Source organism: Rhamphochromis sp. 'chilingali' (assembly GCF_963969265.1).
Source record: "Rhamphochromis sp. 'chilingali' genome assembly, chromosome: 11".
Taxonomy (NCBI): Eukaryota; Metazoa; Chordata; class Actinopteri; order Cichliformes; family Cichlidae; genus Rhamphochromis; species Rhamphochromis sp. 'chilingali'.
The window spans coordinates 16,231,964-16,247,939 of record NC_137938.1 but is presented as its reverse complement, the minus strand read 5'-3'; the positions used below and the strand labels follow the sequence as shown (position 1 = coordinate 16,247,939).

Genomic DNA, 15,976 nt, shown 5'->3' with positions numbered 1-15,976 from the left:
GTACCAGCATTGAAGAACACTGCACTCTCATCAGCACACAACTAAAAGCAAAATGCCAGGGTAATGTCACAGGTTAACAATGTCAGCTTAAATGAGTGAATGCAGGATGTTAGTGACCCTGACATGCTCAGACTAAGAACAAAAAACACAAGCACAAAGTAGCTTCCACGAGCCAATCTGAAGTTATTAGCTTCTTACATGCTTTTAGTTTGGAGCGAGTGGCAGGTAGGGTATTTAACTTGATTGATTTTTAGCCACTTGTCCAGGACAGATCTAGCTGTAAGCTAATATAAGCTAATACTGACTAAGTAGTGTCTTATTAAAGTTGAAATGCTAGCATGTTATCAAGCTTTTGCCTATTTTTTTTCCATCCCAGCAGACACTGAGCCTTGTTGCCATGCATTTTGGTTCAGGTTTTTGACTACTTGATGAGTCTAGTTTTGAAAAAGAAATAGGTCAAGCATCTGATTCTGTTAAAGCTTACTTCTTCACTATGTCCAATAGTTTTACAGCCTGGACTCACCAGTATTTCTTTATTGTTAGACAATTGCAGGTGGCATAAGTGCACCAGACCATGAATTTTCAAAGGCAAATAGCAATTCATGCAATGTTACCATGGTTTGTTATTTTGTAAGCAATATATTAGAGGACAAGAATAATATAATGCAGCATCTTTGTATTTCTTTGGGTGGATGACACGTTCCTCTTGATTTAGGGTTTCAGCACTTTGATGTAAACAAAGTGCAATAATCCTTCTGTAACTACTTTTTGACGGTGTTCCTGAGGGGTCAAATTCACTGCAACTTAAGAAAACACCAGCAAAGAGAGAAATTCTACAAAAGCTCACAAAACACAACAGAAGTTGAATAAAACACAAACATAGAAAAAATAATGCAAAAGCAAAAAATAAATAAATCACAAAATAAAAGTTTTTTGGAAGAAACAATACTGTGACGGAACAGCTCCAAAAGTGAGTAAACGGCTAATAGCAAACATTTATCTGATACTTCGGCAGCTGGTCCGTCACATTATTGTGTCCCCAGAAACACTTCCATTGTGTTTTGTGAGAGTTTGGGTTTTTTTCTACTTCTGTTGTGTTTTTGCTGTTGCAGAGGTTTTTTTTATTTTTTATTGTTACAGTTACAGTTAGTTTGACCATGCAAGGGCACCGAACATTGCACTTATAAAGTAACACGCACAATTTGGATCTAAATGCTGCTATGATCATTAAGTAGAATTCATGGTTCACAGTCTACTGGAAGTTTTTGTTCTTGAGTTAGAGTATGTAGTATATCCGGTCTGCTGTCATTGGTCTGTGAGCCATCCACGGAGAAGACCGACATTGCAACAGATGAAAGCTGAACTGAAAATGAATACACAACGTACTTTTCGTGCTTTATTTTTTTGATCTTTGAAGTTTTTTCCGTGGTTTTCCTATTTGCACGGAACTCCTCTGTGGCTCCCTTCCATGTTTCGGCCCACTTTTCAACTAATCAGCATTTGGCACATGCGTACGACATCCGCGTCCAGCGACGTGCAGTTGTGATTTTGGAGTACTGCACGCGAGCACGTCTGCGGTGGGTGAAAATCCCCTCTCCGCTTGCTGCCCAAAAGGAAACGGACGCAGACGGACGCATTTGCAGGACCATAAATTACACTTTAAGGTTATTTAAGGTCTTCTCCAGTGTGTCAAAACAGCAATCCTACTGCTTGGATTTCATTTTAAGGGCAAGCAGGGTGGGTGTTGAATGACAATTATGTCTGTGTGACTGAAAAACGTCTTCCTAATCAGTGCTATGCCGTTGGTCAGACGATGGCATGCGCCAAATTTCTTCCCCTCAGATGACTTAGGACATTAAACTAGCACTCCGTGTTGACAGTTTGACCCCAGAGTCCAAAATCGAAAATAAAGATGAACGTGTTTTCTGGTTGTACTCCTGATCTGATTCACCGCCTCCGGGCTTGGACATTTCAGATTATTCCACTGAAAACTGCTGTGTGGTCTCTGGGTCATAGCCAGTGACCCAGATCTCATCATCGGTGATGATCCTTGACATGAAAGTTGGACCAATTTGACACGTTATTTGAGGTTTGTTCTCAGCTCAAGTTTGAGGTCTAAGGATGGTGAATTTGCTAATGCATACATGCAGATGGTCAGAATGGGACTATCAGTCAGCAATCCAAGTGCAATAGAAGAGCTGGAAAGCTCACAGAGACAATCCTGGTGAGAATAACGGGCAAATTTACATTTTTGATTGCACATAATACATTTTCAGTCCTCTTAGTCTGCTTGTCTGTCACTGAAATTACACAACAGAAATGATCTGGCTGAATTTCTTGAAACTTGGAGAAGTTACAGAAGAGCAAATGGTGCTTATCCAGACCTCTTTTAGACTGTGTTAGCACACTGGCTTTAGTGGCGCAAAGGGCATTTTCTCAGAGTTTGAATATTCTGTCATGTTAAAAATGGTCCGTTTAGTGCACAGAATATGATAGCGCTCCAAAGAAAATGTCAAGAAATGACTGAATGGGCCATTCAACGAAAGTCAACCTATTCCAGGTACCATATCAAATCCCCTCAAATGTAAATGCTCCTTCTCACTGGGTGGCAAGGTTCAGGACCATGATCCCAGCAGGCCTTGAGACAGTTCTTTCAGATTAGAGAGCGCTTAAGTCTTTCTTTGATTCAATTCCTTTCTCTTGCCCCTGCTGCATCTATGACAGATGCTGGAGTACACAACTCTCTCTCCCTGGTGAGGTGAGACCATGAAACGACCGTTGAAATTGCACTGTAATCACGCACAGCTAAAAACAACAAGAAAATGTCTGCCATATGCCTAAAAGCCCTCTGTTTGTGTTCTTGTGAATTTAAGGGGGATTATTGACAAGGGAGTGAGTGGTGCCTGGATAGAGGAGCTGAGCCGGCAGTGACTCTTATTGCTCGTGTCTGTGATCGGATCTGTCAGAGCCACTCAGCTGTCTGTCTGTCTGGTGTTTGACAAGTGTTTGATGCAGCACAGGCCTTAGAGAGGATCAAGCCCTTCCTGAATTGGCTTTACCTCTCTCCCTGTGCAACAGGAGCTCAGCGAACATCAAACGCATCTCCCCCCTTCCTTCCTTTGTGAACTAATGAACTATTTTTATCAAAAAATATGTGCCGTCTGTGGGATCACTGGAGGAGATTGAACAACAGCACCCTTTGAGAGTTAGGTGAACAATCAAGGAAAACAAAAAAGTGGCTGCCAGCCTTGATTCTCTCATCACTGGCCATTGCACAGGGATTGCACCATGATCCTGATGGCCCCTGTCTATGTTTTTGTGCCTAAGCCCATCTGACTTAGTTTGGCTCCCCGCTTGTTAGGGTCTGGTCCTCTTTTGGGACAGTTGTGCTCCATGTCCAAACATGTGAGGGATTTCCTCCTGAAGTTTCCCAGTAGAGAGAAGGGGTGGGGGATGAAAAGGCTTGTGCAGAATTGAGATGTAAAAAGGGAGTCTTGCTGAACAATTTCTTTCTATATCCTTCCCCATTCCCTTACAGACCTAGAGAGACAGGAGGATGTATTGATTAGAGGAGCATGTGCACTCAAACACATTGGAAAACACTCAATGACACAGTTGACCATAGATGATTAGCTGGCTTGTTAAAAAGGTGATTGTAAGCCAAATTCAATAGCAGACGATACACTTAGAAATAAAGAAAAGAGTCAATAAATACTGTAAGCACAGTAAGCACAAATACAAGATCAGACATTCCTTAAATTACTGTTTATTTTTATGATGGAAGCAATGCTGTTTAGCGTACGCTAGTTAGCTGGTTATGCTATCGATTTCATGTTTAAGCCTAGAAACACTTGGGATGAATGCTACTTGGCAAACAGGGATACAGAAAGCCCTCTCCACTCTTAATACACCTTATTGTGTGCCCCCTCGTGCGTATGCTAACACCCATTTTATTCCTGTCTATAAAGGAGGCTGGGGAACTGTTACGCAGAGAGATTCTTGCTCAGGCCTTCCAGGCTCACAGGAGGTGGCTGATCCAGGTAAATCCCCCAGCCAGAATGCTTCATTGGGGGTTGACCCCCTGCGTTACATGAGCCCCAGACTCTCAACAAATCCTGGAGATGCAGATTCCCCTCCTCAGACAAATAATAAATGCTCCAAATACTTATATCACCTCCATAGTTTGATCTCCTTTTCTTGCCCAGATCCGTTTAGAGGTGCCCATTTAATTCTGCTGACATGCCTGTTTATGCACAGAGAGGAAGATTGCTGAGGTTCTTTGGAGTGAGTGGTTTTTTTATTGCTTTTGCCTGTGGATCGCAAGTCTGATTAACTGTATCAAGGACAAGGTGGATGGTGTACAAGTGCATGAAACCGAACCGTCAAATAAGATCAAGAGCTACAGCAGCAAGCAGCAGTACATCACTGTAAAGACACAGAAATGTAAACGGCAGTTATATTACACAAGCTTCTGAGAATCTTGTTATCGAGTGTCCAGTAGAATAAATGAATCCATGCTCGATCATGTGTTTGCTGAAAAAGCTTAATTTCATCAGTTCGATGCAAAGCACTTATCGGAAACTAAGATGGATGACTATGATAACTCTGCAGCACATTTCCTGCTTTATATCACCGCATGTGGAAATTATAAGACGGATCAAAGACTCTATAGAGATCTCATCTTAATATAGAAGGCATGGAAATTAAACTGGAGTGCTGTAGCTCTTCCTATCTTTGAGTAAAGACAAACAGAGTTGACATCTGTAATAGCTTACTGTCTAGAATAATGAATTTGCTACTGTACTGTAGATCCCAGCAAGTTCCCCGATCTTTGGATCCATGTTTATATTTTACACTGCTGAACACTGTAGCTCGCTTTAGCTCACTCCCCCATGCGCACAACAAATTCAAAAGCAAATAGACCACGCCAGTGGCAAAGCCTTCAGGAACATTGGTGCAGGGGCCTCCCTTTGATAACTGCTGTGCTTTATATTTTTGTCATCAGAAATGAAACACAACATTAAGCCATTCATTAAAGTCAACTAGAGCTAATTATCCATCATTTACCCAAGAGCCCACGGGCCAGCGCAGCCCCCGTATACTTAGGCCCAGATGTGTCGATGAGTCAGTCGGTAGATAGCAGACCGCAGAGGGAGCTGCTCATTTCTCTCTGGGCCCTGCGGTTTCCAGGGGCATCAGACTCAGCAGGCTGGTCTTAATGCCTGTTCACAGACTGGCTGCTGACGTTACCCTCATGACACCATGAGCCGTGTAAAGCTACTGCAATACAGCAAGGCTCCATTTACCAGAAAGAAAAAGAAAAAAAAAAATCAATGATGATCAGTTATACAGCCCTAATTCAAACAGAAAAATGAAGAGTGAGTATCGTACCTCTCTAGCAGGCACGTCTTCCGAGTTGAGAGGAGGCTGATTCGCATTAGCGGCATGCCTATGTTCAGACAGCCTCTCATTGCTGCAGGGGGCGACAGCGTGCGTACGATCCCTGCTCCCAAGTTGTTACATTTTGGCAACCCCAAGTGGAAGTGGGAAAACCGTAACAGTTTGCAGGATGTCACAGACCAGAAACCAGATTACGTCATGTAATTTAACCCCTGAGACCTAATTTTTCCTTTTCTGTGTCTGGTACGCTCACCAAACGATTAGAAATAATGACTGAACCGCTTTACCACTGAGGATGAGGAAATCTATCCCTGTATCACTGTGTTCGGTTGTCTACTGACGAGGCATCTGCTCAGTGCAGTTTAGAGGAAGCATTTATAGTTTGAGGTTAAGTGTTTGTGCGGTGTATATGACCTGTTGTCCAGTGACGGGATGCTAACTGAGGCAAAGAACCGAGGTGTAGTTTTCAATATCAGCTTTAGACAATTAGCTCTTAAAGGGACTGGTAAGGAACCATCTTGCTCCTGCGTGGGGCTCTTTTCTTCAATCAAGAGTGTTTGTGATACAGTATTAAAGTGAAAGAACATCCTGCTCTTTTAGTGGTTCACTTTAACCTCTTTTGAACTGATGTTCTATCGGTCAACACAACCTGCCAAAATCATGTCTGTTCTTAAGCCCAGTAGCCAGATGAGAAAATAGCATTCTTCTCAAGGTTGTAGATTATACATTTGTTCCACCGTTTTTTTTTTTGTTTTTTTTTTGGTGTGCTCGGTCGTGCAACATTGGGAAACCTTTGTATAAAACCATGGATACATCAGTCAACAGCTCCTGTTGTGGTATTTGGCATCTTTAGCTGACTAGTTAACAGAGCAAACAAAACATCGATCAAATTGATGCATTTCAAAATAATCCTCTTGTATTTAATAAATCCCTGCTACACACTCAGCATGATGAATACACGATGAACACAAATATACACACATTACATTTTGACATAATAGACAGTAATGGTGGTGGTGGCTCATGCCTCTGAGATACAGTAGCTGCTGATTTTCTGTAATAAAAACACCTTCAGCTTTAAACAGGCTACTTCACCCATCCTCTCTTTCTACAAATGAATAAAGATGTGTAGTTTTGAAGGCTTTGCAGTTGTTTGTAAATGGGCCACATAATGTAAAAAATCTAATTCAATTTGTTTATGAATTGGTAAACTAATGTAATTAGCCTCCATCGTAAACAATAGTTAGAAAAGTCATACTTTACTATGATTAGCTAAACATCTTTTAAGATAAATTTCATATGGGCATATACTGTACGCTGGCTCCTATTATATTCATTGGCATGTTATTTCTCTGTCCTGAGTAGTTACCTTAGCTCTAGGATTATCATGTTATGTTGTGCCAGTAAACTGTATCTCAGAAACGTGGGAAATGATACGTGCTCCAATTTTCCAACTTTCAAATCTGGCCTAAGGAATCGATCCACTGTGTGCTTTCTTGTACAGCAGGAAGAACTAATTCCTGACTTTCCAACATTTTGGAATGTTTTAAGTGAGTAAATGTGAAGAAAGATCTCTGGAAGGCAAGATTTGACTTTGGAGTTTCTTTGGAAGATAGTCTAATTTAAGCATCTGTCAAGGTCTCTTGTTAATAACTTGTTTGTGAGTGCTCGAGCCAGCAGCAGTCGTAACCCGGGGGAACAGTTAGTGTATTGGGCAAAGTTGAGCATGACTTTGAACCCTGAGTAGACTGATGGAGGAGAACTTCATTGCTTCTGTAGCCGACCTGTGCAGGTTGCGGCTGCATCTTGCTGGTGTTATCGTTCATCTCCCAAGGGGGAAAAACAAAACTGTCTGTGCTGACCATCGGGCGCATTAATCACCGTGTCAGTCATGCATATTTTGCCAGGACTTCTCTGCTTAGAGACGCTAATCTCCGAGTCCGGTTTTCGCTTTAACTTACTGTCAGTGAAATAAGGCATCAAAGAGCAGAGCAGAGAGCTAACCTGCTTTTTAAAATCTCTGCGCTTATCCTCTGCCGTGGTCATAGATGAGAAAATAATGAGCGACCTAATCCCAACATTAGCTTTTTAAATCGGAATGCGTATGTTTTAAATCATTCTCTGCCAGCAGCGTGGTGATAGTAAGCAGAGCATGGGGTGAAAGGGAAGGAGGACGGAACGAAAGTGAATGAAAGAGTGTGATCCAGAATAACCTTGTTAGGGCTAAGTGACGCTGTGCAGAGGGCCTTTTGTCAGTTGGCTGGCAAGATGAGCATCTTGTAAATGATTGTCCTCTCTGTCAAGGGGCTGATTTATTTTTTCCTACTATCTGACTTCTGTGTCTCTGCCACAGTACTTCAAATACTGGAGCTTTTTCTCCTTTCGCATCTGTATCTGTTACAAACTGTGGCCTCTTTTTATACATAATTTCATCCTGTAGCACGCTCTCCTTGTTTTCCAATGTCAAATCACCCTTCTGCAGCGTTTCCCCCACAGGCGGACACAAACAGCACAAAGCGCCATTAAAAGTTTTGGCTTACCTATCAGGCCCACGCCTTAATGAACCACGGGTCAGCTGAGGTCACATGGCTATGTCCCACCTATAAATCAACTGCAAACTGAGTTCAGCGGCAATATAGGGCAGTGTCAGTCCGTAACCTTTTCCCAGACAGAGGAGTTGTCGGTGTGTGAGTACTGGCTGGCTGCAGATCCTTTCCCCTTCACAGCATTATAAATGTATGTGTGAGGAGGCCCTTAATGGCTGCTAATCCAATTTCTTCCACTGAAATCAAATCTCACTGGCGCCAGTAGTTCTCTCCTTCCCTCACAAATAATGGCCTCCGCTTTGGCCTGTTTATGAAAAAGACGAGCCGCCAAAAATTCCGGCTTTACCTTCCTTGAGTCCCATTGAATCTTCTTCAAAACTGTTTGAATGTTTTTGTTGTTGTTTTGTTGTTGTTTTTCTTCTTTGTTCTGCCCCCAGTCCCTATTCCATGTTTTTCGAAACTTATTAATTGACCGTCTGTGTCGAGTGAAAGGATGGGGTAACAGAAGAGCAGGGGCAAGTTTTCAGCAGCGTAGGATCCCATTTACCGTATGTCTTAATGCCTTCTCGAGGTCAGCCATCGATTTTTGTTCTCAAACCGCAAAGCAAAGGAGATAAGATTAGGCCTTTGATTCCTGCACTGCTGCCGGAGCCGTGAGTGGATGAAATCACTTGGCCTGCCCATTGGTTGGTGTGTTGCTTCTTTTTAGGAGGTTGCGGCCTCTGTGACGATAGGGTAAGATAGCAGTAGCCTCACAATAACGCGTGAGCAAACAGTGAAAAAGTAGTTTTTTGGTTTTTTTTTTACTTTAACGGGAAAATCTCTTTATGGTGACAAAAGTAAACAAAAGTCTGATTTCTCTCATGTAAACTTATACATGTTCTTCAATTTGCTTCCCCTTTCCAAAACAAAGATATTGGCTTTGACATAGATGAAGGGAGCTTTGGCTTTGGCCCCCTTCCCCTTGGATATGGATTTGACTGATTATCTTTCAGTGCATCAGTTGGACAAGTAGTCATATTGCCATTCCGCAAGAAGATATTATTCTGGAGTGTGATCCTAATAATATGATACGTCTAATAGCACTTAACTCTTAGTTGGAGCTGTACCATACTGAGAGCCTCAAATAGAAAGTCGGGGACATGGAGAGGGGAAACAGCAAGGATAGGGAAGAAAAAGAAAAAGTAGCAGATCCTCAATGGCTTTAAGAGGTTATTGAGGAATGTCCTCTACGGTGCTTGTGGAGAGGTTTAATATCTCTTTGCTCATTGGTTTGGCAGCTGAAAAAATTGGAAATGACACAAAGTATTTCTCAAGCTCACAAAGGTGATATAGAAGCTCACGATCATGGACTCGCAAGCGTACAGGGCATATGCCGCACATCATTCGCACATGTGCTCGCACGCTGACTGATACACAAAAGAATTCCACAAAGGTCACTTTTGACAGCGGTAAATAACAATCCCACCGCAGGCTCTGCTTCTGATTCCGAAATGCAAAAACATTTTGATTTGCTCTTGAGAGCTTTGTTTGTTTGTTTGATTCACTTTTCAGTTCAAACCCGAATGCGAACGTCAAGTTGGCAAAGAAGACTGTATCTATGGAGGAGAACCAAACATTGGTGAAGTTGCGGTTTTGCTCTGCTGATAGTAAATGCAGCCAGAATGGAAAGAGAATTTTTTATTTTTTTTTAAATGGAGATAATTTTCTTATAAAAGTCGTGTTCTTTTGATTTGATCCTTGCTGTGCCAGTTTCAATGCAAAACAAAGACGGAGAATGATTTGAAGGCCACTGTGCCTTCCAAGAGAAAATTATCTTTACATGCTGTAAGATTTATGAATTTGGTTTTGGTTTTGAAAGCAATTGATGCAAATTAAACTGTTTCCTCTGTGAACCCTAGTAATCAGCTTAAGTGATTACATCGGTCGTAAATATGAGATGATGAAAGCTCAGTGTGCACTGTACCCTGAGGAAAGGCTAAATGGGAGTTCATAGGGTAGATATGATAAAACATCACACTGGGACCGCACCAGATGCAGGGGGGAAGGGGCTTATGTGGGGAGTGGTTGCCCTCTAGCTGTCAGCGTTGAGACTGGATTATGAAATATGGTCCTAATTTTCTGTTGAGGTGTGTTTATGAAGCACTATCAGTTAGCTTGGGGGCGTGAGCTTAGCTTTGAAATGTACTGGTAATGTTGATGTGAAGGAGTATGATTGGAAGGAGTCACTAGTGGCTTGGAAAAGTCTGAACTTGTCAATATCTGCTAGATAAAAACCAAAAAACCCCCAAAAGAAACATTTGGGATGAAAACATGGGAACACAGACAGGTAAAATATTGAAAACAAAGAAAGTGAGAGGAGAGCCTTTCAATTAATAATAAAAACAACAAGGAGCCAGTGGACAGAGTCAGGATTCATGCAAATGCTAAAGTAAAGTTTTTTGGGTACCAAAGCTAGGGAACAGGCTAGAAGGCAGTGTATTTGGTTTCTGCTGTGAAGGCCCCCATGTTTATTTTACTTCCTGTGTTCCATATGGAGGATGATGATTTTGCTTGTACTCATTGTTGATGGCTGTCATCAACTTGCCACAGCCACACACCAAAAGACTGAACAGGAAAAAAAGCTTTTGAAACAACGTTGCAAGAGGGTGCTAACGATGGAGGCACTGTTTTGAGACTTTGAATGCAAAGGTTACCAACCATAAAGAATAAGTTCTATTAAATAAGCATTCAGATTAATAATAACTAATTATTCAGTGCACAGTGGTGTATAAACGCACAGTGAATGTCAATTCATCCAAAGTTATATTGGAAGTGTGCAACTGGTGATTATATCAGTGATTGGAGCTTATAGGTAGCAGCATTTATTAGTGCAAACAAAATGGATTGAATTTTCCATCCTTCTTTTCCTTCTTTTCTTTTCATCCTTTGCGAGCTACTGTCATTGATGATAGACTATTTAATTCAAAGTCTGAACATATTGCAACAAGGTGCCAGCATTAGCAATGCAGCCATACTGACACGGCATTATATCCAGTGACACAGTAAAGTAGCCTAGATAGTGTTTTCTGTGTAAATTTTAAGTAAAATTGTAACACAACTGTTTAACTCTTTAGTTTACAATAGCAGGGACTGAAATGATCTAATAATGGAGCTCTTCAGGAACCTGCCACAATGTCACGTAATAAATCGAAATTAAAAAAATATTTCCTATCTGGGATGCTGTAACCTGGGCCGGGTTTTTTAACCATTTGCTCAAAGCCTGCCTTTACCACCGTGTAACCGAGTCAGTAATTTCCATCATGTCATATGGGGTCCAGTTGTTTACTTCTGGGTGGCATATCTCCAGCTCTCTTGCCTTTACTGCGTGGTTGTACTTGATGGCGTGCCTCAAGTGGCAAAACAATTTGTTGTTTCCTCCTTTAGCGAGAACAGTTTTCTTGCATATTTTGCAAAGCTTTATTGGAGTACCTCCCTTTTCCTCCCTAGACTGACATGTGGCTCTCGCTGTCAGACATGTCTGGGCTTGTGCTGTTGTGCCAGCTTGGGAATGTAAATGCATGGTGTTGCTAATATCATTGGTATTGTGATATGACATTTTTTATACCATGTAAAAATTTATAATGATATTAAGGATGGCAAATTCCTAATTTGCAACAGGAATGTAATAAGCAAACTTAGCTTTAGCCCTATTTAGCGCCGTATCTACCATTCCCATTGTTTAGCTAGTTAGCTGTTTCTTTGTGGGAAATAAATGCAATCAGTGTCTGTCTGTCTGTGTGTGTGTTTACTGTCTTTACTCAGTTGGCCTCAACACTTAAACTTTCAGAACAATGCCAGTGTTCACACTAACTAATCAAAATCAAGCAGGAGGAGAAGAAAAACTGGGCAGGCGATGTTTTTTTGTAACCAGGCAACAATAAGCACTCAAGAGAAGCGCAAGTGAAAATGTGGTCAGGGGCACAGCGAGCGGAAAAAATAATGCTAAGAAAACTAGCTTTAGGCATTACATGTAGAATTACACTGCAGGTTCTGTTTTGCCTTTGATTGTAGCTCAGTTTTGTTGTCACTAAAAATTTTAATTTTCATTCTCTTCACAATCATTTAAAACAATAAAAAAATTCAAGTTTGCTCAATAAAATATGTGATAGTAGCAGTGCATGATGTAGAAGAGGTACTAATCAGGCATTTCAGGTTGTAATTAATTAGCGTAACTATTAATTTGTGAACTTTTGTTTTGATTTTCTATAAGTCAGCCTGCTTGTGCAGCTGCTGAGTTTGTTTCAGTGTGTGTGTTTTGTGAGCGTAAAACTCTTTGGATTACAGATCCCCTGCCCAGTCCTGAACTAGCCAGGAAAAGAGCCTTTTAACTTAACTCTCACATATTTATTTGTTTTAAGCAATTGCTGTAAATGCAGGCTTTTTCAGTTTAAATGCAGCCTTGCGTCCAAGGAATGGCCCACGAGAGTTTAATGCAGCACCGTGTACTTTATTGCTGTCAAATGTAATTTATCCTGACTTGATTGCACTGAAAGCCATGTTTATCAGGCACCTAGCAACACTGTTTTGAATGAAAATTACCTCTTTAAAGAGCAATTAGGAAAATGAACCTATAGGCCAAATGCCTTTGAGCTCCAGACTTACTTTAATATTATTCTACATTAAGTCACGCAGAAAATCTAGAGTAGAATCAGCTAAGCAAGTGTACAAAGTCCCCTGGCAATATTTTCAATTGAAGGGCATGAGAGTTTGATGGAAGAGATGTGAAAGTTGTTTTCAAAGGGTGATGTTAACTAGGAGCTGTGTGCAAGAAACTTTATTGCCATGTTTCAGATTGGCAAAGTGACTGAAAATAACAAGATTAGATTAATTGCAGGAAATAACTCAGAGATGGTTTGATGTTTGCATGCATCTGTATTATTCATTGGGAAACCCTGTTACTAGAGCAATATCTTGCTTTCTCATGCGTGTCAGCTTAAATGAGTGAATATTTTCAAATCTACCTCACAGAGCAGCCCTGAGAACGGGAAAACAGTCTTTTGTATGGGTGCGTTGAAGGGCCAACGCAACACCAGCACATACAGTATGAGAAGGCAATTAGAGATGGGGCCACATTTTACACACCGTTACCTTCCTTTCAAGACAAAAGCTTAAACAACTGCTGTAATAAGATGTCGAAGCGGTGAAGGCCACCATATGAGACTTGTTTTTCTGTAGCACTTTCCTCCTGTGTTTCCCATGTCAGCGAACCAGAGCGTGGCTTGTTTCTTTGTGTTCTAGATCAGGATCCAGATATCTTTCTCATCATCCAAGCCTTACTCCACTTTTCCCCCCATTAGATTTTCTTTCCCCCTAAATTCCCTCACACTCACCCGCCTCCCCTCTCCTCCCTCTGCACACATACATCTTGCACACACACCTCGTTATCTTATTTGTGGCCTTGGCAGCCAGATTGGTTGCCTTGTGGTTCAGTAGCCAGTTTTCTCTGTCACAGAGAGCCTTGGGTGCAGATCCTTCACCACACACGCTTCCATGAGAGCAGGAAGTCAGTTCCCAGCATGCTTTGCCCATCCCAGTGAAACCTGGGATGGATTAACCTTGGGCTGGGGGACCTTTCCAACTTGGAAAAGAGTTATGCAACTTCCCATACTTATTGCTGCTCTCTATTGCAGTGACAGTGAAGTGTTGGGCTGTACAGACGTTTGTTTAAAATTGGGGTTCAGTTCTGAGGGCTGGAGCAAGCTAAGACCTCATTTGTTATGTTTCCTAACGTAGGACTCACTTTTTACATAATGCAGGCTTTGGCAAAAGTTCACATACGTACCTTTTTAAGGCCCTCACAAGCCAATTGTCAGCAAACACGAGAGAAAATACACATTGTGGAAGAGAGCCGGAGGTTAATAATAATAAAATTAACTGAAATGACCTGCCAACCTTAGGCTAAAGAAGAGAACGAGTTTGACATGAGGCAGTGTAAAATACAAAATCGCTCTCACTCAGAGAATCTCACACCTGACGGTAATGATTAAAATGAAAAATCTTTTCTCTCTCTTGTTTCTGCTCAGGTGGTTCAGGAAAGCATCGATCCAAAGAGCCAAAGAAGAAGAACAAGCAGAGGCTGCGGTTTCGAGCTCAGAACCAGCACAGTGACCACTTGGCCTCTAAACGCTCCAGCCAGTGAGGACTGAAACTACCCAGTGAACAAAGAACCAACGCAAAGCTGCTAGCCGCTGCTGCACCTATATTCTGACTGACGACTATCACGAACCCCGCCACCTCCCGTCCTGCTGCCCAGCCCTATCCCACCTTCGCCCTGCCAACCAGGACTCATAAATCTGCCAGTCCAACAATATACAGCATATAATGTGTGATATAAGTACAACACTAAACCACAACCACACCAAACACATGCTTTCATGCCTCTGCCTCCTGCTAATTCTCCCCGAGCTGCAGTGACCAGCCAGGTGACTGTTCTCCCAGCCTTGTTACCTTGTGGATCTTTACAGTTGACATTACCGAACTCATTTCATCGTCATTAACCATGTCATTCAACGTCTGGGGTGACGGAAGACGGAGGAGCCACCAGAGGTACCGCGGAGGCGGAGGAGCCAGGAAGGGGACGGTGAGGTTGTGAGGGAGTTGGCGACATAAACTGTTCGGGAGAGATTTAAAAATACGCTCGAGGAAGCAAAATGATGCTGATGGACAAGAAAATGGCATCTTGACCTGAGAGAGAGACTATTTTTTTGTTCCCTATATTTATGTCAAAGCTATCCTTACCTTCCTTATTCATGGAGACAAGTGTTCCCATTGTGGCCTTTATGTTATGTACATTTTTGAGAGTAATATTAAAAGAAATTACCATGCATAGTTGCAAAGTATTTTATTCTCAGCACAAACTGTTTACGTTCAGACCGCTTTATGCTCTAACTGTATAGTGTGGTTAAAAAACTAAAAAAGAAGAAGAAGAAAAGAATAAATTTAGTTGTTCAACTAGCATGGCAACAGACTCGTGTACATAGTTGATCTAATATTGAAAGCTTATTACTGTATTTTCAGTATTGACTCGTTTATCGTTCTAAATGTTTTAGAGAAAAAAAGGTTGTAATACAAGCTACAGATTAAAATGATTAAAAACAAATAATAAACATAGCCACCATATAGCTATTTCATTTATATGGTATATATTTGATTTATTTATTAATTCTGTTTTGTACTTTTTTTTGGTTCAGTGAGAATTTTTGCCTCATACTGTTACTCTTATATGCTGAAATATTCTTTGCGTTCCTTATAACAGTGCATATCTTTAACACGTGGAAACGCTTTCTCGTCTGTCACGCAGGTGTTGTATTCCTTTCATTTGACCTCATCTACTGATTTTGATGTTTTAAAGAAGAAAAAAAAAACAAGACTAATAAAACTATGCTTTGACATATTCTAGGTTTATTGATTAGGATCCAGCAAATGTATGGTCATAGGACTGCATATGTGTACGTTGTGTTTTATTAAAAAACATTTCATGTGACTGTATGATGAAGCCTTTCATTATTGTCTGTGGCTATAATATATGTGGCTAAACTCTGAAACTGTAGTTTTCTTGTCTTTTTTTTCCGAGTACCATTGAGTGATTTCAAAAACATTTGTGAAATCCGTCATGTCATACTGCATGAGACAAGTGGTATCTCCAGCCAAAGGATTGGATATGGTCCACTAGGCCTTAACGGCATGACAGCACCGTTAAGGGTTTGTAATTCACTATGACGTAGCCTCGTGAAAGCTACAAAACCAGCGGATGTCATTGGTGGCTCATCCATCTCCAGCATTACACTATAATTTCCTAACAACTTGCGTTTGGCTGTGTCTTTTGTCATGCGACACACAATCGATCACCAACTTAAGTGATGCACGTCGCACTTACTTCTGTGATCTTCAAAACATTAAATAATCACAGAGAAATTTAGCTTTATGCTAAATCTATCTGGTATATGGGTGAAGAGAGCATGTTCTAATGCAAGTCATGGCTAATTTAA

At 41.2% G+C, this 15,976-nt stretch overlaps 1 protein-coding gene across 3 annotated transcripts in view; it reads left to right on the top strand.

Annotated features, from left to right (window-relative positions):
• The window catches only part of rspo2 (R-spondin 2), a 59,377-nt gene extending 43,851 nt beyond the window's left edge, over window positions 1-15,526 (top strand). For all 3 annotated transcript variants that reach the window (XM_080896511.1, XM_080896510.1, XM_080896512.1), the window contains one exon: window positions 14,012-15,526. In XM_080896511.1, the coding sequence (XP_080752637.1) occupies window positions 14,012-14,127 (116 nt within the window). In that variant the 3' untranslated portion in view covers window positions 14,128-15,526. The remainder of the gene's footprint in view (window positions 1-14,011) is intronic.
• The last annotated feature ends 450 nt before the right edge of the window (window positions 15,527-15,976 follow it).